The 27,562-nt window shown below is 34.6% G+C and overlaps 1 protein-coding gene across 2 annotated transcripts in view; it reads left to right on the top strand.

Moving 5' to 3' along the window:
• The window catches only part of LOC124631809 (muscarinic acetylcholine receptor M2), a 43,590-nt gene extending 16,653 nt beyond the window's left edge, over window positions 1–26,937 (top strand). The window contains exons 2-7 of one of the 2 annotated variants that reach the window (XM_047166419.1): window positions 9,264–9,365; window positions 10,190–10,329; window positions 15,433–15,589; window positions 19,929–20,112; window positions 23,027–24,150; window positions 24,472–26,937. In XM_047166419.1, the coding sequence (XP_047022375.1) occupies window positions 10,250–10,329; window positions 15,433–15,589; window positions 19,929–20,112; window positions 23,027–24,150; window positions 24,472–25,119 (2,193 nt within the window). In that variant the 5' untranslated portion in view covers window positions 9,264–9,365; window positions 10,190–10,249 and the 3' untranslated portion in view covers window positions 25,120–26,937. Of the gene's footprint in view, window positions 1–9,263; window positions 9,366–10,189; window positions 10,330–15,432; window positions 15,590–19,928; window positions 20,113–23,026 lie in introns of both variants that reach the window. The other variant, XM_047166418.1, reaches the window with a different exon arrangement.
• Window positions 26,938–27,562: the final 625 nt, after the last annotated feature.

The following is a 27,562-nucleotide window of genomic DNA, read 5'->3' as shown; positions in this document are numbered from 1 at the left end:
AACTATGATATAAAGTTGTCAATTAGATTAATTTTAATGTTTATTAAAATTATGATATAGGTAATAATAACTATTTATTTATTTATTTATTTCTCTTTACAGAGTTACCTTAAAAACTAGACACAGTTGCTTATATAACGTAACAATATGACACTCTGCTGCCTATGGTAAATAAAGGGACAGGATAACTTACACATTCCGTAGGTAATCATTTACTACAGAATTTCTAACACCAAGGATATAGCCATCTTGATTTCAATACCGAATCCTGAAACACCGATAACTTGAAGTCTAGATTATCTAAGTTGTAACTTAACGGACTCGATTCACTGAATGAAACATAATCTAGATAAATGAGGTTGTATTTGCGGTAATAGACTAGAATTCTTCAGGCCATTTTAAGGTAGTGCAAGATCGAAGGCTCGAATTTTTCACCAGGTTTAAAAGCAAGCACAAAAGCACGAATTTTCTTGTGATTTTACCTACCTATGCTTTTTGTATTAGTAGTTCTTTGTGATTTTGTAATGATAAAGAAATCATTAACTAACTTTTGGTTTTGGTCTCAAAATGTGACTGTGTGTATTGGATTACGATATGGTTTCTTGATGCTGATCCGATGCTGAAGAAAAGAGTGGGTCTCTTGAATTACAACAAGTTAATCCCTCATGTACTTCAGATTACTAAAATTGAAAACAGTTCAGTAGTTTTGGCTTAAAAAACGAACTGAAAAATATTAGTAAGGAGTTTAAATTAACATTCGAATGCACTGCTTGTTTGTGTCATTATTGTTAATTCAATTCCTAAGAAATTAGTTTAAACGTTATTCTTTTGTTTTAGAAGTAAAGAAATGTATCTACTACGTTTGTTTACGCTTCGTTCGTGTTCGGATCTTATTACTGAGATCGCTTTCCTTGCTGATCGTTCAACTAATTGTTCTTGTAAGCAATTGTATGTGGAGTTCTTTTCTTTTTTGTAGTTTCTTTGGTAAATTAGTTCACTCTGAAATGAAGGTAATTATCAAACGGTTTTTGAAAATGACTTACATTTAATAGCCTGTTTCTCTGTTCAGAGATACATATGTTTTTTATTTGTTTAGGTTTTTATTTATTTATTTAAACTTTATTATCAGGCATCAATGGCTCATCGATAATACCTAATGGTGTCTACACACCAAAGCCGCTGATGCCGGCGGCACAGCCCGGCGGCCCAAGCCGCCGGCCGTATTTTGTTCAATCATGCCGCATGATTGTACAAAATACGGCCGGCGGGTTGGGCCGCCGGGCTGTGCCGCCGGCATCTGCGGCTTTGGTGTGTAGACACCTTTAGACTAACATAGGTATATAAGTTCTATATAGAATATGTATAGTACTATATAGAAGTAGTATTATAAAGTAACTCGCGCATATCTATCTATTGTAAGTAAAAGAACAGAAAAATAGAATACATTTTAAAATCAGCATAACTTAGCACAGCATAATTTTTACCAAGCTAAATTATTTTTAATTTTTTCCAACTCTACACAAAATAATTTCATAAACATTTCAACCAAAACAAAATGAAAACAATAAACATAGACAATCTCAAACTACCGCCATTAATAACGCCAAAACCAATTCCATTGTGTTGCCAGCGAAGTCAATGATTTAGTTCGAAATGCGAATTAATTAGACAGTGTTGCCACGTGTTAAATATGATTTCATGCTCAAACGGGTATGCGAACCCCAGTCATGGTTTTGAGCTAAATATAGACAACCCCTATCTTCCTGTAGATTTTATGTGTGTTTTGCGTTGTATGGATGAACAGCAGAAAAGAGGTTTGATGTTTTTTAAAAGGCTTTGTTTGAAGGTCGATCAAAAGGCAGAACGTAATTTGTTGGTTTAAAAAAGGAGTCATGTCAATCATTTCATACTATCATAGCACTCAGAAACAAATGACTATTCTATTTTGTCACTTTTATAAAATTGATCATTTCACAAAATGTCCTGAGTATGTTAAAACTACATATTAAGAGTCTTATTATCAGTCTCTAAAATGACATTTTGACGACAATCCCCGAAAAATCGACTGTATTTAGTTCAAAAATTATGATCAAACATGACGTCATTTCTAAAAAATATTTGACATGAAACTAGCCACGCCTTGAATAATTTTCATATTCTATGTGTACACAACCAAAGGATTTAGTTATACTACAACCAATTCAAATTCCACTATCTCATTGTTTCCCACTGTAACTCAGTTTAAACCACAAAAGCAGTTACTTTCAAATCTGCGTGGCAGACTGTACAGTGCTCAATACAGTTTCATTACAAGCCTGCACCTGTCACCAACAAGTTTTGCGTTTTACGTCAAACATAAATTGGACTTGTCTACGTATCTTTGTTTTCCAGTAAGCCATCCGTTTTTTATTTGGTAGCTATAAACTGGTAATGTTTGGTATTGACTTTTTGTGGCTTTTGTGTGAGTTTGCTTCTTCTGGTGAATATGTTATTCTTTGGTTTATTTTGTTCTTCATTAAATCTAACAGTTCACAAATCATTTTTTTTACAGGCTTGCAACACTATATTGCACTATTTTATTACCAATACATTTAATTTCAGCATTATTTCAAACTCATATTTGTGTATGTCACAAGTTAATCCATACTAATATTTGAAATCATTTGCTTGTTACCACTGTTCATAGTTATATTTATCGAGGTAGGCTATAGGGCACTTTTACATGAAGTCTCCAAGGGTTTGGGTAAACCACTTGCAAAAGCTAGTTAAGAAGATTTTCACAGTAAATACTTTTAACACACAAACTCATGTTTTTCAGCGTTACATTCTTCATAAATATTTATGAAAAAGCTTCTATGACAAAGGCTATTTCACTCCTGATCTCACGTTATTATTTAAATGTATGCATGAGCCAATGAGAATTTTTAATTTATGTATAACTGACTTCATCGGTCTTTCGCACAATAGCCAATTTTAGTAACAAAGCACGCTTTCTGATCGAAAGGTGCACTTTACTGTTCATTCCTCGTCATGAATTGATCTCTTCTGCATAGTTTTCTGTAGTCTTTTAGGGCTTTACCTTGGTCAAACTTGAATAGATGATAATGGCTTGAAGATGATGGAGTGGTTGTTAGAAATAATACTATAAAAAAGTTGAAAGAGGTAGTTAAATAATCTAGTAGTTATTAAAATTATACATTTTGTACACCCAACAAAGTTTTATTGTATGTTGGTAATTTCATTTCGTTGTAAATCGTGTTTGAATTTGTGACGAAAACGTATCATACTCACCTGCTTTACAAAATATTTCATACTTTATCATTATACCTCTATATTTTCCAGTGTCTTTGCTGTACCTTCAAATTAATCTACAGTTGAATTATCTCCATTTAGAGAGTCATCCTTATCATCATTATTATTTGAAACATTCATCATTTACTTTAAAAATATCTACTTAAATCCACAGACCAATTAATTTCAGCTCACATTCATTTCTCTGGGTATCAAGCTGCGATTTCTCATCAAATTTACCAGATTTTTTAATTTTCTTTCACCTCTATCCATTATTATCAGTTAAATTGTTGAATCTTCAAATTAAATCTTAATCTTTTATTATCCTGCAGCCTTTTCAACAGAAAGGTGAAACAATAGAAAACTTTTTAACAATACCAAATCGCCTCTATTCATAACAGGTTGGAAGAACTTCTTTTATAAAACAAAAGGTAACTAAGTATATTTTATAGTAGTATAAAAAGCTATAATTATGTAGGCACAAGGAAGAGTTTTAAGTTTTCATTTAGGGGCTATAAATAAAAAAAATCAGTTTCAGTTACTAAATCAACAAGCTGAAAAAAAATACTAGTCGGTGACCTTGAGTCTTACAAAATCAACAAAAGATTCCCAACCTTCTAGTATTTCAGGTAAATTCTACTAAAGACCGTAATTACTTAATTAAATTAAATTGATTCTTCGCCCAAAATTCGTAAAGTTTCCGAATTAACATTTCACATTAAGGTTTAACATTTCAACTTACTTCGGCGGTTCTTTTTTAAATCAATGTACTTAATGTAATTTTTGTGAGTGCTTCCTTCCATTTGGTTAAAAGTAAAAAATCTTTAGTATCAGTATTTTTTTTTGTATTTGTATTTCTACGCGAGTTTTTGTTATTAATATAAGTTTTGTACACTAATTAATGCGTTTTGTCAGACTGAATCATAGATATAATTGCCACTAGGTACAAACTTGCCTTACCTTATAAATTAAGTTCTCCTCTTCATAATATTCTAATAAGGCATAATATATCCAAGTAAAACTAGATAGAAATCGAATAATTGAAAATTGAGGAGTTCGTGGCTCAGTAACAGCTGCACTGATCAATCCATTATTTAAAGATTTAGCAACACTTTGTGTGACCGGTCCATGAATGGGTGACCAGCCATGTAATGAATTGTTTTGTGTATCGAAAGGTACATCAAACTGGTGGGTCCCGGCTGTCATTTGAACATCTTCGTCGGTCGTTATGGGTAGTCTGAAGAGAGTAAGCCTGACAACGAGTCTTACCTAGGGGTATTGGGTTGCTTGGGTAATTGTGTTAGGGAAGTCCAATAGGCAGTCGCTCCTCGTTAAAAACTGGTAGGTACTCAGCTGCATCTGATTAGATTGGAAGCCGGCCCCATCATAATTGGCAAAAGGTTAAGATGATTAATTAAATAATTCGACAATTATATTTAAATACTCAAACAGTTACCTATATTTTAACCAGCCATATGCTACATTAATGCAATCGAACCTCCTTGGATCACGTTCGCAACGATGATGAAAACCGCGCCGAAATCCACTCGATATGTATCGGGATTAATCTTATATTAATTAGGTGTATGTGAAATTAATATGACCTATTTACGGCGTAGGCTGTTGTGATGATAATAATTATCTTATTATATGTAAGTAGGCGCAGGCTTACTGCATACTAAATACAGTTAGAATTTTGATAAGCTGCTGAACATATGAATTTGGACGACCGAAGGTGAGTAGGTAGTGTGGCAGGCGATATAACTTGAAATAATTTAATTTATGAGGTGATGTGTAACTTTAAGTAACTTTGAAAATCCATCTGGCTATATTTGACGGAGTTATTGACAAGCAAACATAACCCCCGGTTAATAAACTGACGCAATTAGGAATCCGCCAAAAGAAAAACTGGAAACAATTTCATTTCAGAGATTACCCGTTTCATATAAAATCCCTTCATACAAATAAATGTACCTACTTTTATTGAACCTACAGAGTTTATCCAAGAATCTTTATACCCAAATCGTCATATTAAAATCAATTTTGCCCGATATAGGTCAGCCACATTGATACTCCGCTGAACGCTTACAAATGTCTAAGTTATCCCAAACGATGCACTTACTGACGTCGGCTTATATTCCACAACATTCTAGATATTAGATTAAGCTTACGCGCATATTGCAAACTAAACAATCGACCGACTGTTGGCCCAGCGATTAGAAAATTGTCTTTTTGTAGAAATTCCTGAATTGAATCAAAGTTTTAAGTCGGTTGAATACCGGACAAATACCAGATCGTTGTTACATGTGTACCTTCATTCATCTTCATACTGATTTATGAGCCCAAACCAACTATCGGTCGACTAAAAGTTTGTAGTGTGCGCTTACTCTAATCTTTAGAGGTTTAGAAAATGCAATTTCGAACAATTTATTTTGCTAGGCAAGTGCTACGAAAGCCAAACGTGACTGAGAGAATACAATTGAAAGAATGGAATTTGGAATTGAAAAGTTTGGAATGAGGTGCGATTTTTGCATTTCTATTTACCTATCCTTTAATTTTATCTTTTTAGGTGGTTGTTACTTACGTTAAGGTGTGTCCTGATGTAAAATAGCACTCTGTGACTGACAGTATTCTTTAACTATCTTTGAGGTCCTTTCGACGTACGTTTCAGTGGCTTTGACATTTGCAATCGTGGTCGCGTATCTTTAAAAAATATATAATTTAACATTAAAAGATCCATTGTTTAGAACTATACCGAAAAGCCGTTGTTTTTATTTATTTTTTACAACTGGACGATAAATAACATTACCATTTTCAAACAAAGCTTTAAAACCATTCAAAGGCTAAACCATAACTTCTCTAAACTCTCAACCATTAATCACCAACAAAAATTGTGAGACCGTAATTGGAACTTCAATATTAAATTCCGTTTTACGGAATTCACAGCTCTACTGTCCTCTCCTATTGTCAATAATTTATCCAAGAATCTCTAAGGGATAATTAATATTTCAGAATCATTGCCATTTCACAGATTTTTCGTTCAGGTAGCTTCATTAGGTAAGTTTAATGAAGCTGGGTTTTAATGATTTATTTTCACTTGATGTTTCTCATGGTTCCACTCGCGTTTCGAGGGTACGGTTGTCTACATCATAAAGAAAGTAGGCTATGTATTATCTTGTGTTATAAATTTTCTGTGTAGGTATCGTTCAATTATGTCAGTCTTTTGGCGTGAAAGCGGTACAGATAGACAAATATTAGACTACTTTAGCAAATACATACATAATACTCAATTTTATAAATCGGTAAATTATGTTTCTTTGCTTCAACACGTTTATAACGGGAGCTATTGGTCCGATTACAAAAAAAAAGTATTTTAGTGTTCGAAGGCCTATTTACTGAGGAAGGTTACGAGTATTTTTTTTTTTTTTAAGTTCTTTTTCGAAGGTTCCAGATTACTTTTTTCCGGGTTCGTTGATGCAGGTGAAGTCGCAGTCGGAAGCTAGTTTATAATATTAGTAAGGATTTACTAATGAGGCCAAGCTGTCAGACACTCGTGCAGTTGAATGAGACTATTCTTCGCTATCTAGACTCCTGTTCGCGTAGATAGTTGTGAATACTTTGATTTTCTATTGTATTGGCAAGTCAGGTATTGTAGCATTTGCTTTTTTGCTCTATTTTCACCTTTTTCTTGTACAGTAGGTACTTTATTAGAGTTAATTAGTACTACTCGTGTATCTTCTTAGTTTTTGCAAAGCAATTTTGTAGTCTTTTTAATTTTACTCAATAGCGGTGTGCATTTCTCGAACACAAAGTAAGCTTGATAGAAAACAAAGTATTACAATAAGTCTGTAATTTATTTGGTCGTAGTTGCCTTTTATGCTTTTGCACTTTTGTAATAACTGCAGGCATTTTTATTGCATTCTCTATTCGATGTTTATCTTTGTGGAGCTTCTGGCATCATTTCGTTTTATTTACCTCAAAAAAAATCCTTATTCCCGAGGTTAGAAGCTGTAGCATTACCAATGCTTCATCTCACCAGATGCAGTACTAGTATGTTATATGGATTGATGTCCTGTATATGTCTTCCACAAGTTTTCAATAACACGACAATCCTCGATAAAAATGTTTGTGACAATTTCTAAAATTTGATGACAGATTCCTATTATGGTAAATATCAATATATTTACAGTGTCGATAGCTAATTTTATGCAAGCATTTAAAAATAAGGGCATTTCCAAAATGCCAAAATTTTTATTGCTCATAATTGTTTTACAAAACATAGCTTATGATCTAGATTTTCAAAATATTTACCTCCATAAAGGTCAATTACCTAAAATATTCTCATAAAATCCATCGGGGCGCATATAATAGTTAATGCAGAGCTACCAGATGACCTTCAGAACCCTTTTATTTCGACATGCTTCGCTCGGGTACACATTTTACTGCGTAGGGTAAAACAATATATGGGGTGTAGCGTTATTAGGCGGTATTTTTAGGTCAGGTAACAACGGTGTGTAAATTTTACATCGGATTTGAGATAATGTTCCATTAAATTTTGTGTGTATGTATTGAAGATAGGTTTGCTATACTTGTTAGCAAAGAAGTGTGAGGGATATGGTCTTATGTTTGCTATAGTGCCGACCTGATGACCTAGTGAATTCTATTATAATCAAGGAGTCGAGACCGATTGTCGGCTTCACATACTTCATGCTAAACTTTGTGAAGGTGACTTTTTAAATATAAAATAAAACCTTAGCAAGATAGTTTCATATGTAGTTAGGTAATAAATAAAGTAGATACATGCATCAGTTTAACAGAATCATTTAGAGAGACTTAGAAGCTCAATCAATTGAAATATAATTCTAGAATATTCCACCAATAATTCAAGTACCTAAGTACAAACTGTATCGGACACGGCTTATCTACAGCTTAACGTAGGTAAATATATTAGAAGCGATGCGTACATAAATATCTGAGGCTGCCGTCTGGTTCACTGGGTAGCCTACTCGAATGGAAATAGACTATCTCAAGAACTATCGCTAGATATATTGTTATGTAGGTCGTGGGGTAACTTCCGATGTGGCATGTTTGCGTGTGTATATTATGTTTTGTTTAATAGTCCGATATTGTGGTAGACTGGCTGTTCTTGCGGGTCCACTCGCGTTACGAGTGAACTAATCTGCGTACCTGATAATATTACCAATGCGAAAGTAACCCTGTTGGACCATCTTTCTATCCAGGTGATGAAAGTACGTCGCTGTTGATGCTGGTGAAACAGCTAGTAGAAACTATTCTATACAAATATAATAAAGCTCAAAATGCTCCAATTTATTTGAAAAATTCTTTCACTGTTGAGAAGGTGAAGGGGAAATCTTCGAGTAGTACTCCACAGGATAGTTCTCACAGTAGACAGGTAAAATGCAGGGAAGAGATAGTCATTAATATGTACCTAATAGCATTGTAGTTGGTAATAATACATGCATCAAACAACACGATTATTCATATTCGAACAAACATCAAATCGATACCTATATTGCGAAACATTAACACTATATCGATACCTATTTACTTCACAAGGAAGGGGGCGCAATACAAATACCGATAACAAAAGAAGGTTAAACATGTTTATACAAGTTACCACTTTTAGAACGTATGACGCGAATATATTAGGCCAGTCAATTTACCACATGAAAGAAGAAGAAATATTGGTTTTGTTTATGTAGGGAAAATTGTTTTGTTATATACTTCTTTTATATTTTGTTTTCGACTGCATGGACAAGTAGAAAATTATGACAAACCTCGCATAAAATTCAGCAACTACAACTTTTAACTGCAAACATTTTTGTAGGTAATACTCACAAGCAAAATACCGAGCAACCACCCATAAAATTCAAAATAAAACGTCCAGATATCGCAAACATTTCTACCTGCATTTACACTCGAATGATCAACCTCAAGCGTTTCCTTCACAGATGAAATAAAGCCGTGATCGCATGGACGACGCCGCCGTTCCGGGCCGTCACGGCGGCCGGACGACAACCGTTCCCCGTTTGGCACTTTCCTTATCTAAAACGGTGAGATTTGTATAGAACGACAGTGAGCGAGGTACATAATAGCTTTTCAATACATGCAGACTATGTTGTGTTCGCGCCTTTATTTTGCATGTCAAGGGTGCGAATAGGTGAACTTGTTTTGTAATCTTTGAAAAAGAAGTTTCGAAACAGTATTTATATATATATATTTTTTTTTATATAAAATGTAAATTAAGTATCTTTCTTTATTTTTTTGTAAAATATAAAGATAACGTAATTATACAATAAAGCTTATTTTTTAATTATTAAGAAGTCGGAAAATTCTTTATTCAAATGTTTTTTTTCTCTTGTGGCTCAAATACCAGAGAGATTTTGGAAACAAAAATACTGTAAAATGAAATCAGTCACGAAAATTGTAGGCTACGTTTTAACGATACATATTTATAATTATTAACTCTGTGGTGTGTGTGGTCTTTTTGTGGTCAACAAAATTCATCATAAATTGAATTTTTTCAATTACATAATATTATTTTTCACAATTTTGTAACATTTTAAAGAAAAAGCACTATATCTATAGACTAATGCCCATTTTCACCAACAATCTCTTAATCTTAGTGCCACTTAGAATAAGGGCTCTCCCAATTTTGACATAAATAACTATGGGTAAGGGATACCTAAACTTTGGTGAAAACGAAATTCTTATTAAGTGTTCCGTAAATGCTCTTAGGGGATCCCTTAATTTAGGTATTTGTTGGTGAAAATGGGCATAAGTGTTTTATGTGAAAAATAAGAATCCTAAAATGCTCTAACAAAAATTAATTCACAGCACCGCATCATCTCAAATTTCACGTACAGTTTTGTTACAGACGCGCTGAGGTCCGGTAGCGGATCCACAACTCAGACAATAATACCAGCCTTCAACCAGGATGAATTCTACGGAGACCAGCCTCGATGTGAACCGGTCCACGCCTATTTACACCATTGGTACCAGTTTCATAACGCAATGGTATGTATGTCCTGATGATTTGTGACCTATATCGGGTGGTCCAAAAGATGAATTCAAACCACAGAATCTAGGTTCCTTGTTCCCAAGGGCACGCAAATATATTCTATGTATTTTCCGTGTGTTTTGGATTTCCAGTTATTGGCCTTTATTGTGATTTTCAAAGATTTCTGGCTGAGTGACTTGAAACACATGGGGTGTCTTCCTGTGCCCTTAGACATGAAGAATCTAGATTTTATGGATTGACGTCAACTTTAGGTACACTGCATGTGTCGATTTTAGTAGATTGGTACTCGATTTTAAGACACCTGGTACCTATTATCTCCGACGCAATAAAAATAAATGAATTCCCAATAAAAATAAATGAAGCCTCAATTAATTGAAAATGAAATTTAAATACTACATAATAAAGTTTTAATTCGAATAACAACAGTTCGCTGTTTAGTCACGTGCAACATTCAGGATAGCCGAAAGGCCCGGGACCTGATCGAAGCGTGCTCATGAAATCTTCACGCGGCTGGCAGTACACGTGCCAAATTGTACCTAAACAATAATAAGCAATTTATTTTCTTTACGAAGAAAACAAAAGAATGTAAATTAAATTCTGTGAGGAATGTTATTAATATTTTTTGTAGCTCAAATGTTTTGGTTACTGGCGATAACATCCAAGGGCGGATCCAGCTTCGGCGCCAGGGGGGGGTCACACAGTCGTGGTCAAGTCACAAAAAATATTATATTGTAGCGTATACTTCTTTTAATATTAAACGTAGTAGTATAAATACAATAAGCGCGATAGTAGCGAGCTCGAAATTTTTCGAATGTTGAGAAAAGTGTTTTCATGTAGAAAATGGCCCGAGCACAGTGAGCGCAATTTCTCGTATATATACTAAACACATGTGCCAAACAAAAAAGCGCGAGCGAAGCGAGCGCGAAAATTTTTGTTCAGGTCGAGGACTAAGGTTAAAAAAGTGTTTTTATGTAGAAAATGGTCCGAGCTGAGCGAACGCGATTTCTTGGACATAATCAGAGACGCGAAATTGAAAAAAGCGCGAGCGAAGCGAGCGCGAAAATTTTTTTTCATTTCGAGAACTAAAAGTAGATGAAAACGCTTTCTTGCTGTATAACAAATATACAGCACAAATACAAGAAAGCGCGAGAATTTTTTCAGGACTAAACGTTTGAAAAGTATTGTGTACGCAGAAAAGGCCGCGTACGTTTTTTATTGCAGCAACAGTAAAACATTTTCTGTGAAAACTTCAATTGTCTTACTATTAGTAAGGGTTCATGAGATCAGGGCTGTCTCTAGCTCATGTAGCGCCTGGGTGCAATCATCACCCAAGCGCCACCTATGTATCTATTGAAAGATTTTGAGTAGTACATACTGATCGAAGTACTTTACAAGGAATATAAATAAGTAGGTAAAGGACTTAAAAAAATGTTTCCAAATCATTGTAGGCTCAAACTGTTGGCCAGATTTAAGTTATGAAAGTCGAGACTGGACAACGTAATTGTAAAAATTAGCGCGAGCGAAGCGAGCGCGCAAATTTTTTAATTTTGGGACACAAAAAGTTAAAGTAACAAGCAGTCGGAAGCGCAAACTGTTTTGTTTTTGAGGACTCCGTTAATATTTTTTTTTTTTGCTATATTTGACTTATGAAGTTATCGAGGCAAAGCATATATAATATTGCGCGAGCGAAGCGAGCGCGAAATTTTTTGAGCCTACGACACAAAAGTACCTGATTAAGCACACTGTAAAGCAACAATAGTCGCGAGCGCAGCGAGCGCGACTTTTTTAAATTATTTGTTTGAAGACTCACAAATCAGACTGGGAATTACGTACAAATAAAAAGGAACCGTGATTAGAGCGAGTGCCATTTGTGTTCGTTGATTCGGTGCGTCAATAAAAATAATAAACAATCAGAAATACAGTACAGACATAGTCATTTACTCGCGAGCGTAGCGAGCTAGAATTTTTTCGAAAGCGAAGGCGACTTTTTTGTCAGTATCATGATACAATGTGGAACTTCCTTATCGAACGGGTGTAATTTCTTCGAAATTTCCTGGTGGTGGGGCGTCCCGCGGCGCCCCTGAGATCGAGGCGCCCGGGTTATTCGCACACCCTGCACCATAGGTTAAGACGGCCCTGCATGAGATACAGCATGTTATGTAGACAACCCGGACAGCAGATTCTTAGTAACACGGTCCTGTTTCCTCCTTTTGGGTAGGTACGGATAAAGAGTAAATAAAGAATAGAGAGTGAGCGTTGCGAGCACGAATTCTTCAGCAAAACTACTCTACCTGTAACTATGTAGGTATCTACCTATTCACTCGGAATAAAAATTATCTTATACTTATAACAAAAACATAAAACATCGTGTTTAACCATTTCAATTATTGGTCCTCTTAGGTCCTGAACCTGGCCCAGGGGGGGGTCATGACCTTGTGACCTACCCCCTGGATCCGCCGTTGATAACATCACACCTCAACTTCAAAGAAAAAAAATACCTATACCAAATATTTAAAGACGGCAGATGAAAATGTATAGAACAAAAATATTGGGATAGGGGCAGGAGGATGATGAACGAAATAATTCCAATTTGTTATCTGATTTTATAACTATGTTTATTTATTTTGCAAAAAAATATATCAAAATATGTATAGAAGTAAAGGTTTTAGGTACATAATACTTAACATAAATATTAAAGCAACTAGCCATAAAAATAAAACTTGCTTACTCCCATAAAAACTAGTAAGCATTCCTTCTATAGCCCGTTAGAGAGTCTCAGAATACTTGATTTTACGACCTCCAGCGGGTGTGTTGCACTAAATTCTGCTTAATATGAATTAAATAGTAGTATAGTGGGTCTTGAAGAAGTAGATATACTTCTTACATGTCACCATTTTGTATTCATGTAAATTAGTTTGTTACATTGTTTGGTGCACTGTTCTTAAGTTTTGTTGGATTTATGTTTCATTTACTTATGTACTAAACCGGCTTTTTTCACACACTTTCACACATAATTATAAGACCTAAAATTGGTGTCAATATGATGTCACTGAAGAAATAATCTTATATGAAATCTCCTCTGTTGGGTGGATTATAACTGGATTTGTTTGCGGAATTTCTCAACACCACTATCTGAGCTGCCAAATATTTCGCTTTTGATCGATGTTATTACAGCCATGAAAACGACATAATATTATTTTTTGTTATACCACATTACATAACATCTAAAACGAATAATTAGCTTTACAAAACAGCTCATTAATATTATATGTTTATCCAAATAAAATCTGATTTGTTTACCAAACCAGCACTTAAAATACTCTAATCGGCCCACGTTGTAGCTCAACGTGCTGGGCATCACGCAACCATCCACGAGGCAGGTGAAACAAACCCTCAGCAACTCTTTACAAAGGTCGACAGCTTTTGACCCAAAAATTATACAGATTCAGATAAAAAAACCCGAGTTTATTTCAGAAACAGGAACGCGGAAAAATAATAAAGGAAAAAGAAACACAACGCAATTATTTTTGAGCACCTTTCCAGTTGATTTAGAAACATCTGAAAGTTGAAATTAATATAAAAATAAAAATAAAGAAATTCTTTACTTCATAGATAAAACCAGACAGTACTTTTGTTTTTCGTTCTGAAATCACGGTATAATCTCTAGAGCTTAATGGACTTTTACTGAAAAACTGTAAAAGAACTAGGTACTGAAAAGATTCGAGCAAATAATATGCACGTTTGTGAGTCTTTGTGGTAGACAAATGGAATGCTTTTGATGCTTATTTGGAACTAAGCAGCAGACAGAAATATTTTATCTCTGAGTATGAGAAGGGTTTCAATTCTTTCTAATATTTGTTATTTATAAATGTTATAGTAAGTAACTCCGTCTATCTATTGAACCGATTTGAATGTACATACAGATATGCTGTGACAGGAATACTACCCTCAGCATGTCGGTAGATCCGGGAAAACCTAGAATATCTACTATATTTTATCCCACATTTATACAAAAAAAAACCTTATGACTAAGGTCCTTTCCTGTGACCCACCAATATATGAGCCACACTTCCACAAGTCCTTAAAAAGACATCTTTATTATCCTCAGAACCACATTTTTATGGGCACCCTAACGCGCATAAAAATGACTAGGGTAACAATGTCTTGTGGGTAAATTATAGACCCTTTGAAGAGGTTTCTCAGCTTTATTACCGAGGTTTGTTGCCAAAAGCTGATGATTCTACAATTTTATAGAACGTAAGACATTTATCCGGGCGACAATATTACTCGATTTGTGGAGATTGCGTTTTCTTGATTGCAGTACTTCATTGCTTCTATTTTTAGGAATGTTTGCTATGGGATTCCTCAAGGGCGTGTGCTGGGGCCTTTGTTATTTTTCTTTATGTAACGAGTTTCGATTTGAGGACCATGTTATTAGTTCGTCAAAATCAGTGCGTTTATGTAAGTATTTTGTCCTACATACAGGCACGTTATTTGTTATCATTTGTCTAGTCTAATATAGAAAGTTGCTCCTTTAAATATTTACCCTACTACCTCCTGCCTCATAAAATATCAATAAGACACGAAACTTTTCAACCTATTGTGTATTCAATTGCTCACCAAAAAACTGTTTTCACGTTTATTTATTTACATTTTCGCGAAATTGGTTTACGCGCTGATTGATAAAAACATTTAACAGAAGAGACAGAAAACTTTTTTACAAAAACACGTGAATTGATTGAACACTGTTTCATTGAATTTTGTTCTTTTGGAAATATAATTGAGTAATTTTATGGTATTTTATTTAGTAACGGGACTGATGTTCGCCATATATTTAACACTGTTGGCGCAATGGTCATCATGCTGGACTGTCGAACTGAGTTCGATTCCTGGTTCGGGCGACATTTGACTGTATGATGAGCGTGCTTGTTGGTTCTGGTCTGGGTGTTAAAGCATTTTATCAGTTCTACTAGCCACCATACCCATAACACAAGCTAATCAATAGCGTACCATGAGTCTAATCGACCCTACGTAACAGGTCTCCCGATACATTCCCTCAAATTCTTCAACAAAACTACTTAATCCAACTTTGTCCCCAGGAAACTCCAGAAGATGAGACAGAGGACTTGCCTCACCCCCAGTGGGGGGTACCAGGAGTGCCACGGAGAGTACCTGATAGCCAACGGCACCAACTACACAGATATATACTACTTTAACAACACCTTTGAAAACCTTCTCACTGTTAATGGTGGTTTGGTGAGTATCTTCTGCTGTATTTTGTTTTGAGGCACATTATATTTTGTTTCTGTCTATTATGGTATTTTCTTTTAATTTTTCTTTCAACTTCATAGCTATTCAATTTTGCACATTATGTAAGTGTGCTTTTTTCATGATACATCTACATGACATTACCTACTTCTTTTCTTTAGAAATAAAAAAAGTAACTTCAGAAGTCGGTGGTAAAATAAACACAGCAATTACCTTTGGACACAGACCGTTAGAGCGATGCCTAACTTTTTTTTTAGATTGTTTTGGCCATTTCTAACATACCTATTTTCCACGAACCATTCATAATCATCTTTGAACCCCAATTTTTTGAACCACGAACCATTTCATCATCTGCATAGCTTTTTCCCAACTATGTTGGGCTCGGCGTTCAGTCTAACCGGATGCAGCTGAGTGTGTGTTTTACAAGGATTGACTGCCCTCTGACCTCCTCAACCCAGTTACCCGGACAACCCCTAGTTAAGACTGGCCTCTGACTGCCTAATGACAGACAGGACTTACAGTTTATCTTGTAATAATAATTATTAACCGTTCTTGTATAAAACTGAAGGAATATTACAGGTACCGAAGTGGGTTGCACAAGTATTTTAGTGATATGAAACTAGTGCAAGCCACTAATGATCGAAGTTTGTTGTTTCGTTACCAACTTCATACTACGAGTATAAATATGTAGGTATAACGCTTACCTGAGATTTTTAGGGTACCGTATCGAAATTAGGTCAAAAATTATGTTTCTACCAAAGGCTAAGAAAATATTGATGGCGTTGACATATACTAATATTAGTAAAAAGGAAACATTTTTTGTTTGTTTGTTTGTACCCTAAAGGCTCCGAAATAACTGAATTGATTTGAAAATATCTTTAACTTTTGGAAAGCACCCATCTTCCTGAATAACATAGACTAAATTTTATTCCGACACTGGCATAGTTCCCACCGCGGGAAAACGGCAAATATTTGAATATAAACTAAGATAAAAGAATAATTGAGCCCACGCACATTTATGGTCATCAGTATTGCTTTTTATTTCAATCTAATTTTTAAAACGCTTTATTCGTCCAAGCTCAATTCTAAGAAGTAATCAAATGCACTCCAAGAACCAACCAATCAATAGAACCAAATCGATTTCCATTCATCGTTGACCTCTAAAACTCTAATTTAACAATAGTAAACACTTAAACGATGTTATACGGAACACTCAAACAAGTGAGTGACAATTTAATATCAATTAGCCTGCATTCAATCACGCCTCTATTGCAGGTAGACTGAAACACCCTGTCTTTGTAATTTGTACCTTAGTACCTTAGTAACAAGGTTGGAAATGGCTGAAATTATTCTAATGGACCTAAATGAAACACCGCTGCAAAATTCTTTCGCAGAACATTTTTAAAGCACATTTTTTTATTAGCATGCCTTACTGGTAGTAGGGATATTATTTTGTTTGGTGAATTAAAGTTTGACCTAGCTTTTTAAACCTACACAAATTCTGGAGAGATTTGGCCTTTAAATAGGAATGATTGACTCATTCATGAATGACCTTCTTACCCCAATGAAAGTGCATTAATAAACCGTAAATTACAAGAAAACTGCCTCGTAGGTCTAGTGGGCGCAAGCGCGGCTGCTGTGCTCGAGGTCTCTGGTTCGATTCCCGGGTCGGGCCGAAATCGCTTTGTGGGTTGCATCGGAAAGCACGTAAATGTCGGTCCTGCGCCTGATCTCTTTCCGGTCGTGTCGGATTCCCGTCCCATCGGGTTATGAGAATGAAGGAATAGGGAGTGCATCTGTGTCTGCAAACTAATATTGGACTCACGATTTTCTTTAAAAAAAACAACCATATCGCCAACTATCAGCCGACTGTTTGTTCTATAGGATAGCTGAAGCTAAAGGCTAGCTTTTCAATGATGAATCGCTGAATATAGAGTTTAACTGTACTACTATTTAGCTAATAAACCCCATCAAAAATCCATTCTGTAATCTGTTCCCCGCAAAATTAATTTAAACTTCTAAAGTTACCAAAGATATACGAGTAAGTTTGACGATTCTTTCATATTATCGCTGGCTTCTTTAGATAAAGAAGGATTAGCTGCTACCAATCTTCTGGCCTATTCAGTAACTTTAATTGCACCAATATTGGCGCTTCTAGATAAGAACTGTTAATGAATGAGGTTCTTTATTGTGTTTTATTGAATGGGACAAACAATGGACTTTCGTACCATGGGATAGAAGATTCAGGATTGTGATGGCGGATTGCTGATTTTAGTTGATCCTTTTTTTTGGGTAAAAGTTTTGGAGATAAAGTCTGTTTGTGGCTTTGGGGTAATGAAAAACGTTGTCTGTGTATATGGAATGTAATTACATTCAACAGTTCTCTTTGATAGAGACCTTGCTATATTTTTGTGCAATTATTGCTATGTATCCCTGAATTTACGTCAGCCATGTGACGTAAGTTTATCATGAAAAAATCGTCACTATGTTTATTTCAACCGTGTTAAGCTTATGCTTCGCTCGTGTCCCGTGGGAACTTCTCGGCGCACCCGGATAAAAAGTAGCATGTAGCCTCCTTCTACAAAAAATTGGGTAAATAACACTGAAAGACTAGAGTGATTTACACGTTCAATCAAACGAACTATTCAGCCTTGTAATATTATAATTCCCAGATTACATTCACATGTGAATACATGCGTTACAAAACAGCATAATCATTCAACAATCCAACGGAGTTAAAAAGAACCTTGAAAGAGAGGTCTTCTATTTCTGCTTACCCCTTTTAAAATAGGAGGGGTAATAGAGGTGCGACTGTGTTTAACGATGCAGACACTTAATCGATTGTATTTTATCGACATCGGTATTGTGTCACGGCCGTAGGAATGTTTGCGTGTGTTGTGTGTATTTTGTGTTGTTAATACTGTGTACTTTTGTGTAGATGGTCTATTTGTAGATTGTCTATGTGTAAGTTTTTTTTGCGAGGTATCGAAGGCGATGGTTATCTATTCTTTCTTTCAAAACTTTTGAAATATGTAAATAACAATAAAATTATTTGTTAAACAGCATTTGAATCGAAAGAATATACAGAGTTTAAAAAGCATAAAAAATTACCATGTTTAAAATATTTTTTACATATTTGAATTCCAAACGTCATCGTGCCATCGACTTCAAATATATTATTCAGAAAACTACATTGATCAAAATCATTATGAGCTCAGACATCGCTAAACGCTTAGTTACAAGTATTTATAAACAAGAAGACGAGATGAAATTCTCCGAACAAGTAGTCGTTTGTAATAAGGAGCTCAATACTAATTAAATAAATTGAATGAAAACACTACCCGTTGATCAGCACATTTAATTTAATCTGTCATTATTTTTTTTTACTTACTTCTAAAAACACTGAAAGTAAAACTTTAAAATTCACTCAAAAAGTCGATGTTTTGAACTTTATTTTGCCGCCGACTTCTAGAATCAAATTTTCAAAAATTGACGCAGTCACCTCGAACATACATAGGTACTTAAGAATAAACATACACCCAGACATGCAAAACTGAGAACGTCCTCCTTTTTTAGATGTCTCTTAAAAAACTTATTATAATTCTCGTATGCAACATATATTTTTTTCTTACATACATACTACTACCGTCGTCATTCACCTTCACATACATATCAAGATATTTACACAATCCATCCATCATTCAACTAGTACTATATAAACGTCATAGTTTGTATGTTTGTTACTCAATCACGATATACGGATTTCGGGTGACACGGATGTGGATCAAGGTGGATGATTTTTATCCCGGTGTATGGATCCAATTTCAGACGCAGACGAAGTTGCAAGCTTCTTATGTGTTTATTACGGTATTACTGCTGACTGTTTTCCGCGGTTTTACCTGCATCCCGGGAGAATAGAGTCAAAGTCAAATCATTTATTGAAAGTAGCTTCTTTAGATTAGCAGCTTTTCTCGTAATCGAGTAAAAAAGTCCTTTCTTGAAAAATGTCCAAGCTCTAAACCATGTGAATACCAAACATGAAAAGAGTTCTGTAGGTTAGGTGCGAAAGCATTAAAGATAGACTAGAGTATTTTCGCATTTGATCACTATCCCATATTGCTCGGAATAACCGATCTAAAAGTCCTCCAGTGCGAAAAAGCGGTTTTAACCCGTTGTAGGTCGGAGCGCAGATATACGCGAGACATAATAGCATTGTTTTATAATTAGCGACATACAAAAGGTTAATCATCCCATTTTCAAAACATTCCTAACACATTATCAAACGACAAAAAAATACAAACTTTTAACCAACCTTTTTTCTGTACAGCAACCTGTTCTCCCGCCATTCCCTCTATGGTTGGCGGCCATCTTTGCCACGTGCCTCGTGCTTGTCATCCTGCTGACTGTCAGCGGCAACGTCCTGGTGCTACTAGCCTTCTTGGTCGATAGGACTATACGACAGCCTAGCAACTACTTCATCGCGTCTCTCGCGGCCACTGATCTGTTGATTGGTAAGATTTTTTATTATTATTCTTTTTATTGTACACAAAAATACATTTTGGCACACTAAAAACAGAGTGATTATGCACAACGGCGAGCTTTACCATAGACATATTATTTTATTTAGTTTGGAGATAATCTTCACAGCTCATTAAATATATATGTGTATGCAAAATAAGAAAAACGTGTTAAAGAACAGAATATAATAAAGTATATGGTGATAGGATTTAATGTGATTAGGATGTGTCGTAACGTCCGATATAGTCGTAAATGTGCAAAAATACAAACAATATTAAATACTTAAATAATGAATATTCCAGAATTATTGAGCTAAATTACTATTTTAAAATTATAAAATCTCTTGTCTAATCTATTTTAAAATATAAAAAAAGCCTTCATATACTACTAGTTGCTTTATATAGTACTTTTGCTACTTATAAATTGCTTTTTAACCCATTATGTTCAAAGTGGCAAAGCCATTATTAAGCTAACTACTGCGACACATTTACTACAACCTTATTTCTCAAAGCCTTACATTATTATAGGTCTGAGAAGACTGCATTATCCCTCTATTCATAAAAGTCAGGATAAAAGTATCCGCACACTTCAATCTTTTAGTCGGCCGATACTTTGTTTGGGCTGATAAATCAGTATGAAGATGCACGGTTTTACGCGCATTGCAAAGATCAAGTATTTAGCCGGTATCAGACCAAGATAGAAAACTTTGACTGGAATCAAGATTTTCTTTAGAAAAAAAATCTGCCAACTGTGAGCCGACTTTTTAGTCTGCAGTGTGTACTCTAAGGAAAGAATTAGATCCGCATATCAAGTTTCTACTTCGAGTACTTCTCAGTTATTCATAAGAGCTTCAAGTTTATCTTGAAGTTATGGTTCTTTGAATGCAATTCTCTAGTATTGAGTTTGCGTTTGGAATTGTATTTACATACGAGTAAGTCGTTATTTGTTTGGATAAGATATTGGTAGCAAAAAAAATTAAAATTATTTTGTGAGAATACAAACTGATTAAGAAACTCGATTCTGACTAACAGTTTATTTTTGTCGGTTCGATACCTTCCGGGTACCTGATTGTTGTAACATGCTCACTATCTTTCATCTCCATACTGATTATTACTGATTTATGAGCCCGAGCAAACTATAGGCCGACCAAAAGTTTACAATGTGCGGTACCTATAAACATTCTTCTTACCATTTAGTCAGGTAAACTTTTTGAAACTGAAACATTCAAACATGAAATGAAATAAATATAGCTGGGTCATATTCAAAAAAATTGTATATTAAAACGTCCAACAGAGTTATTCTTTTTTAAAGACTAGCTACTAGCTAATTACTCTTAAAACAGAATAAACATTTATTTCAGCATTATGAAAAACAAAAATAACGCCCCATAATCCTCAATGAATGATTAATTTTAAAAGAAAACTACAACGTAGAACATTTGTTTTCATATAAGCAATGCGTGTCCACATTCTTGGCGCGACATTTAGAAAACATTTTATTATTCAATATTAGTATTTTAACTGACAAATAATTGATTTCTTAGCAGAGCATTGTGGAACCTGAAGGAATTTGCTAAAATTATCATGAAATATAACACGCAGAATTCAGGAATAATTAATTAAAGCAAGTCTTGATTTCACTTCATTTCTGTTATTCCTGTCTGTTACATTAGTAATTTTAATATTTTTGTAGTAGTTATCAAAATTATTTTACCTAAAACATTAGCAACTGAACTGTCAAAAGAATCGACGAATCAAAAATGTTCGGTAATTTTGAGAAGCGCAACAAGCACGAAATATTGTGGTGCAGTGATTATTCGACAATTAAAAGTTACTTATTACTGTGAGACTTTTAAAGTATCGGCAAGTACTTTTACTGTTTTATAACTCAGCTTAGAATAAATGTATATTGACACTATCACTGTACTATACAAGTTTCGTATAAAGTAAGAATTAGCATTGAAAAAGAGATTTTTTTAGATTAGACACAAGCAATTTATTCATATCGGTTATCATATCAATTACTTTTTTCTGTGACGTAACAGATATGAACGGTTAAGGTTTGTTCACAGTGTACGTACCGAGATAAAAACGTATTTAATCAAACCTACCACTTTTCTTTTTATTTTATAATTTTATAAAGGTATCTTTACGAAAAGTCGACATGAACAGAGTAAATAAAAATCAATCCACTAATAAAATATAAAACTCGAAAATGTTTTCTATCGATATACATTTTTACAATCGATATTTGCAGGTAACATCATGTATTATAATGGGATAAGTTTGGGATAGTTACCTACCTACGAATGGCTTTAGTTCGGGTATAAGAATTGCTGTGGGGTTTGTTTTAGAATATTTAATATTTATGTATTAAGGTTTTCTTTTCTTCACAGGCAATATGCCACTAACACCAGGTGGACGACAGCGAAATTATAGAGAACAATTCGAATACTACTATCTACTTATTTTCTTTTAAAAGTACGTCGTTATATACTGACCCTAATAATTCGTCTCTGTTACTTTTCCGTTATAACAATATAGCTTTCCTATCTGTTTCATATCTGTGTTTTACAATTTTTTTGAAAACGACCCAGCTGCAACAGAGATACAAAATTAAAAGGAAAAGTTTTAAAACCCGCTAAATAGACCGGCCGCGAAAATAGACTAACTCATAATAAAGAAACGCTGTCTGTTTTGAAACTAATTTAAATGGAACATTTATTTGATTTATTATTTTCTGTTTACGCTCAGAAACTTCTAACTGAAACATTGTTTTCAGCTTTTGGTAAATTAATTCTGACTAAAAGGGGTAATTCCGAACCTAGATGCTTGACCCTCGACATTTTAGTGTGTTCTGATAAATGACGAAAGTATTAAGTAGAAAATGATTTTCCTTTGTCTTCAGGTACTCTGTCGCTTCCATTCTACACGGACTACGTTTTGAAAGGCTACTGGCATTTAGGGCCCCTACTGTGCGACCTTTGGCTGTCAGTCGACTACACTGTATGTCTCGTCTCACAATACACAGTCCTCCTAATAACTGTAGATAGATTCTGCAGCGTGAAAATCGCGGCGAGGTATAGAGCCTGGCGAACGAAAAATAGAGTCATATGGATGGTAACCGTAACATGGATCATACCAGCTTTACTATTCTTTACGACAATATTCGGATGGGAACATTTTGTCGGGTACCGAGACTTACAAGAGGGCGAATGTGCCGTACAGTTTCTGAAGGACCCGATATTTAATACAGCTTTAATAATAGGCTATTATTGGACGACGCTGTTTGTTTTGATTGTACTTTATGCTGGGATTTTTAAGACAGCGTATGATATGCAGAAGAAAAGTGAAGCGAAGCAAAGGAAAATGCAGTCGATGGTTGCTTTGAGTGCCGGTGTAATGACGGGAATGGCTGGTCGGGCAGCCGGAATGGCAGCTTTGTCAAAAGCGACTATTTCCAGTGAAGATCAAATGAAAGTGTCAGAGTCTATGCGAAAAGATTCCACTTCAAAAGGATCGCTAGCTGCTCCATTGCTTAATCTTGGTGGATCAAGTGACTCGAATTCTAGTCAAAAGTCTTCAGCACACAAAAGTAGTGCTACTGCAACTGGAACTTCAACTACAGCAGAATCTGATGATAAGAAGGAGGATCAGGTAGAAGCAGAAAGGTCAAGCAGTCCAGCATTTGACTCAGACGAAGAAAGTACTACTCAAACAAATGTAAAGAAACGGCCGTCAGTAGCAAACTTAGTGATGCAAACAGGTGCTATACAACTGTTAAATAATATGCGTTTAAATGGCGGAATGATGATCAAAACTGATTTAAAACAGTCACCAGTATTGAAGCATGAAACTGATAAGCCAAAGACATCATTATCACAAATATCAGAGAAGAGTTTGCTGGACACCGATAACCCTGATACATCCCAGAGTACTGACAATATACCTGTACCAAATGTGCCACTGTCTACCGCTAGTCTTATGTCTCCCCTATCATCTGGTATAACAACACCGTCCGAACAAAGAGAGGTATCAACAACTATTGCTCAAAGAATTATTCCACCCCCATCTGAATTTAGATGTAGTCCTCCAGTTTCCGAAAGTCCGCCATCTCATTCAGAATCATCACGCACTAGGACAGTTAGGCTTGTCAAAGGTGACGGTACGTCGTACGATATGCTCGTGGGTATGGATGGTGCTGACTTGAGGTATATGGATGAGAGCTCTGTCAACGTACCGTCACCTACATACGAGAGTCCTCCTTCTTCCGTAACATTCCCAACTGCGACTGAACCATCATCACCACCAACATTAAATTCAGGTAACGAAACTAACAAGTCTTTATTGCAGGCAGCTTTAATACGAGCGACCGCCGAGGCTCAAGTAACACAGCCGAAAACGAATTTCTCCCCACCCCCTCCAATTAAAGTGAATACCGAGGTGAGTTTAAGTACAGGGGAGCGCTCCAAGCCTGTTATTACTCTAGTATCGTCGTCTTCCAATAACAATGAGCCCCAGCCTCCCAAGCCGGCTGAGGCGAAAACGTCGCCATTGAAACTAAATCCCGCAATAAGTCCAGCGGTCGAGAATAGTGATGTATCAAGTACTGTTGTAACTGGGTCAGGCCGCGGCGACTCTAAGAAAGAGTTCGTAAAAAACATAGGAAAAAAATTAAAAGTTAAACGTTCAAAGCGGGACGGCCTGTTTCCGAGCATCGGCCGGCAGAAATCCAAATCAGAGAACAGAGCTAGGAAAGCTTTTAGAACTATTTCATTTATATTGGGTGCGTTCGTTGTTTGTTGGACTCCGTACCACATATTGGCTTTAGTGGAGGGTTTCTGTACGGATCCGCCGTGTATCAATAAGCATTTGTACATGTTCTCGTACTTTCTGTGCTATGCGAACAGTCCGATCAATCCGTTTTGCTACGCGTTGGCTAACCAGCAGTTCAAGAAGACTTTCACGAGACTCCTCCGGGGGGACTTCCATATCACCTAGTCCATGTATATCGGTCATCGTAATGCGTAAACACGACAGCCGACCGAGTGTCTCATGACATAATGTTCTACGCACAATTTTCATTGAAAACATGATAAGACAATACCAATATTAATGACTTTGTTGAAAGCTTTCAATGTATAGACAAGAAATCGTGTAGAATACTTGTATCTAATGTATAGCGATTTCAGCTTTATAAAAGCAAATCTTTAATATGTAAATAGTGTTAGGTGTATTTTTAATTGAATTTCTTTGATCGTTCAGAACTGACAATAAATTGTTAGATCGTGTATATAAAGGTGAATTAAAGTCTCTTCATATTAATAATAATTAATGTTATATTTAATGACGATAATATGTTAGTATAGGTAAATAGAGATTGCTTCAAGTAATGTCGAAGACATTGTGGTAAATTAAATGTTTGTAGATTTATATTATAAAGTAAAAATAATTGTTTAATTATAAGTTAAAATTATAAACCACGATAGTATTGTGTGCGACAATGAGTTGGTAATTTAGGTTAATGTTAGATTTTTAATAAATTGTATTATTATGATTAAATAGGATTATTTGGGAAAATAATTTAGTGACACTGGGAAATAAAATTAGCGAGTCAAATAATAAGTTTATTTTATGATGAAACTCACTCATGGTCACATACTTAATGATTACGCTGCAAAGCTTTCAGCCTTGAGCCCAGCTAAAGTTTTCTAGCGTTTGAAATAGTCAATTAAAATAATATTTGTATAGAAATATCACAAATGCGGGCCTAAACCGTTTAGGTATTAACTAGTTTTCCAAGTTACCGTAATATTCCGTAAAAAATCTGATATAAAGCGGTTAAATGCAGTTTTTTTTTCTTTTTTTTTTAATGAAAATGCTTAAGTTTTTGTGTCTTATAAAAATAAGTATAGTAAACATAGGTAAGATAGTAAAAATTGTTACTCCCGCATAGGTAAGTATTCCGATTATTTTTGACTGATAATTTTTGATACTCACTGTACATACATATCAGAGTTTCAAACAAAAACTACCAATCGAAACTGAAGCATTTTGAAATAGATTATTTTATAGTTACCCGTGTTATTATGAATGTATAGTCGCTTTAAATAATCTGTAATTTATTACATCGTTTAGTATTCCATAAGTTATTGCAAAATAAAATGAAAGACAAAAGTGAAATAAATTAGTTGATATAATTATAAAAAAAAGAAAAATAGCATTATTATAGCCAGTACAAGCAATCCGTTATCAAATGCATTTATAGAAATAAAATAAATAAAATTGTAAACGTGTAAAATCATGACCCAATAATACTTATAAACCTAGCGAATGTATTTAATTGTAGAAAAATAACAATAATCATTTTTTTACTGCTCGTGTCAGAAAAAGTATTCTTTACCTCATTTTTGCCTATGATCGTAAAATAAGTTTTATTTTAGGCGAGTAAATTATTATTATTTTTTAATTCTTGTTTATTTTATAAAAAAATACTTTATTATTACTTATTTTCAAATTATATAATTTTTATTTTAAAGTTTTATAGGTATGATTTAAAATTGTCTTCTTCTTAAAAAACTTAAAAAAAAATCACTTGTAGCCAATTTATATTCTAGTCAAAATATGTAAATAATAATGAAGTTCTATTTAAAATGATCATGGGCATATGTTTCGTAATATTATAATGATAATAAATAGTGTTTTTGCCTTAGAACAGTGTCAATAACTACTATATAAAATTGTACATATGCTTTGTATACTGTCTGTTCATTTTATGTCGAAAAATGAAAATTATAATGAATAAAAATAGTAATTTCATGGGAATCTTTGATTTTATTGCCTTCAGTTAAACCACATTATATTCAAAATTTTTATTATTACACCACATTATTTTTTTTTATGGAATAAAAATATGCAAAAACTTTAACATTTATGATGTACCATTTTTTTTGGACTTTGATACATGCTATGTGACTTTCAGACACACATTGAAAAAATTCCAATCTTATTCAATGCCAGAGCAACTGAAAATTTTGAACATGATTTCACACAACGATTCACATTAGCGATTAAAAACCAAGCAAATTAAAACCCAAAAAATAAAGCAACAATTTAAACCCAAAAATGCAGTAACAAATAACTTAATCCATCTAGACACAGTTCCAACACAAAAGTTAAGTAGGCGAATAAAATGAAACTCTATTGTCGGCAGCTCAGTCGAAAATCCCCTTTTATCGCTTTAAACGTGTACAACGCACTCTCAGCATCAGAGCATCGATGTGATCGAAATTGCAGACTATCCCCTATAGGATTAGGGATTTGGTATTTGGGAAGCCTGGGAAAATTTGTACCGTATAGTATGAAGCTTAGATAAATTTTCAAGTGAAGGTGATTTTGCCTGTGTAAAATAATATATTATGAAGTCGTGGTGGCCTAGTGGGTA

This window comes from Helicoverpa zea, chromosome 7, assembly GCF_022581195.2.
Source record: "Helicoverpa zea isolate HzStark_Cry1AcR chromosome 7, ilHelZeax1.1, whole genome shotgun sequence".
NCBI classification, from domain to species: Eukaryota; Metazoa; Arthropoda; class Insecta; order Lepidoptera; family Noctuidae; genus Helicoverpa; species Helicoverpa zea.
This window is presented reverse-complemented; position numbering and strand designations above follow the sequence as displayed.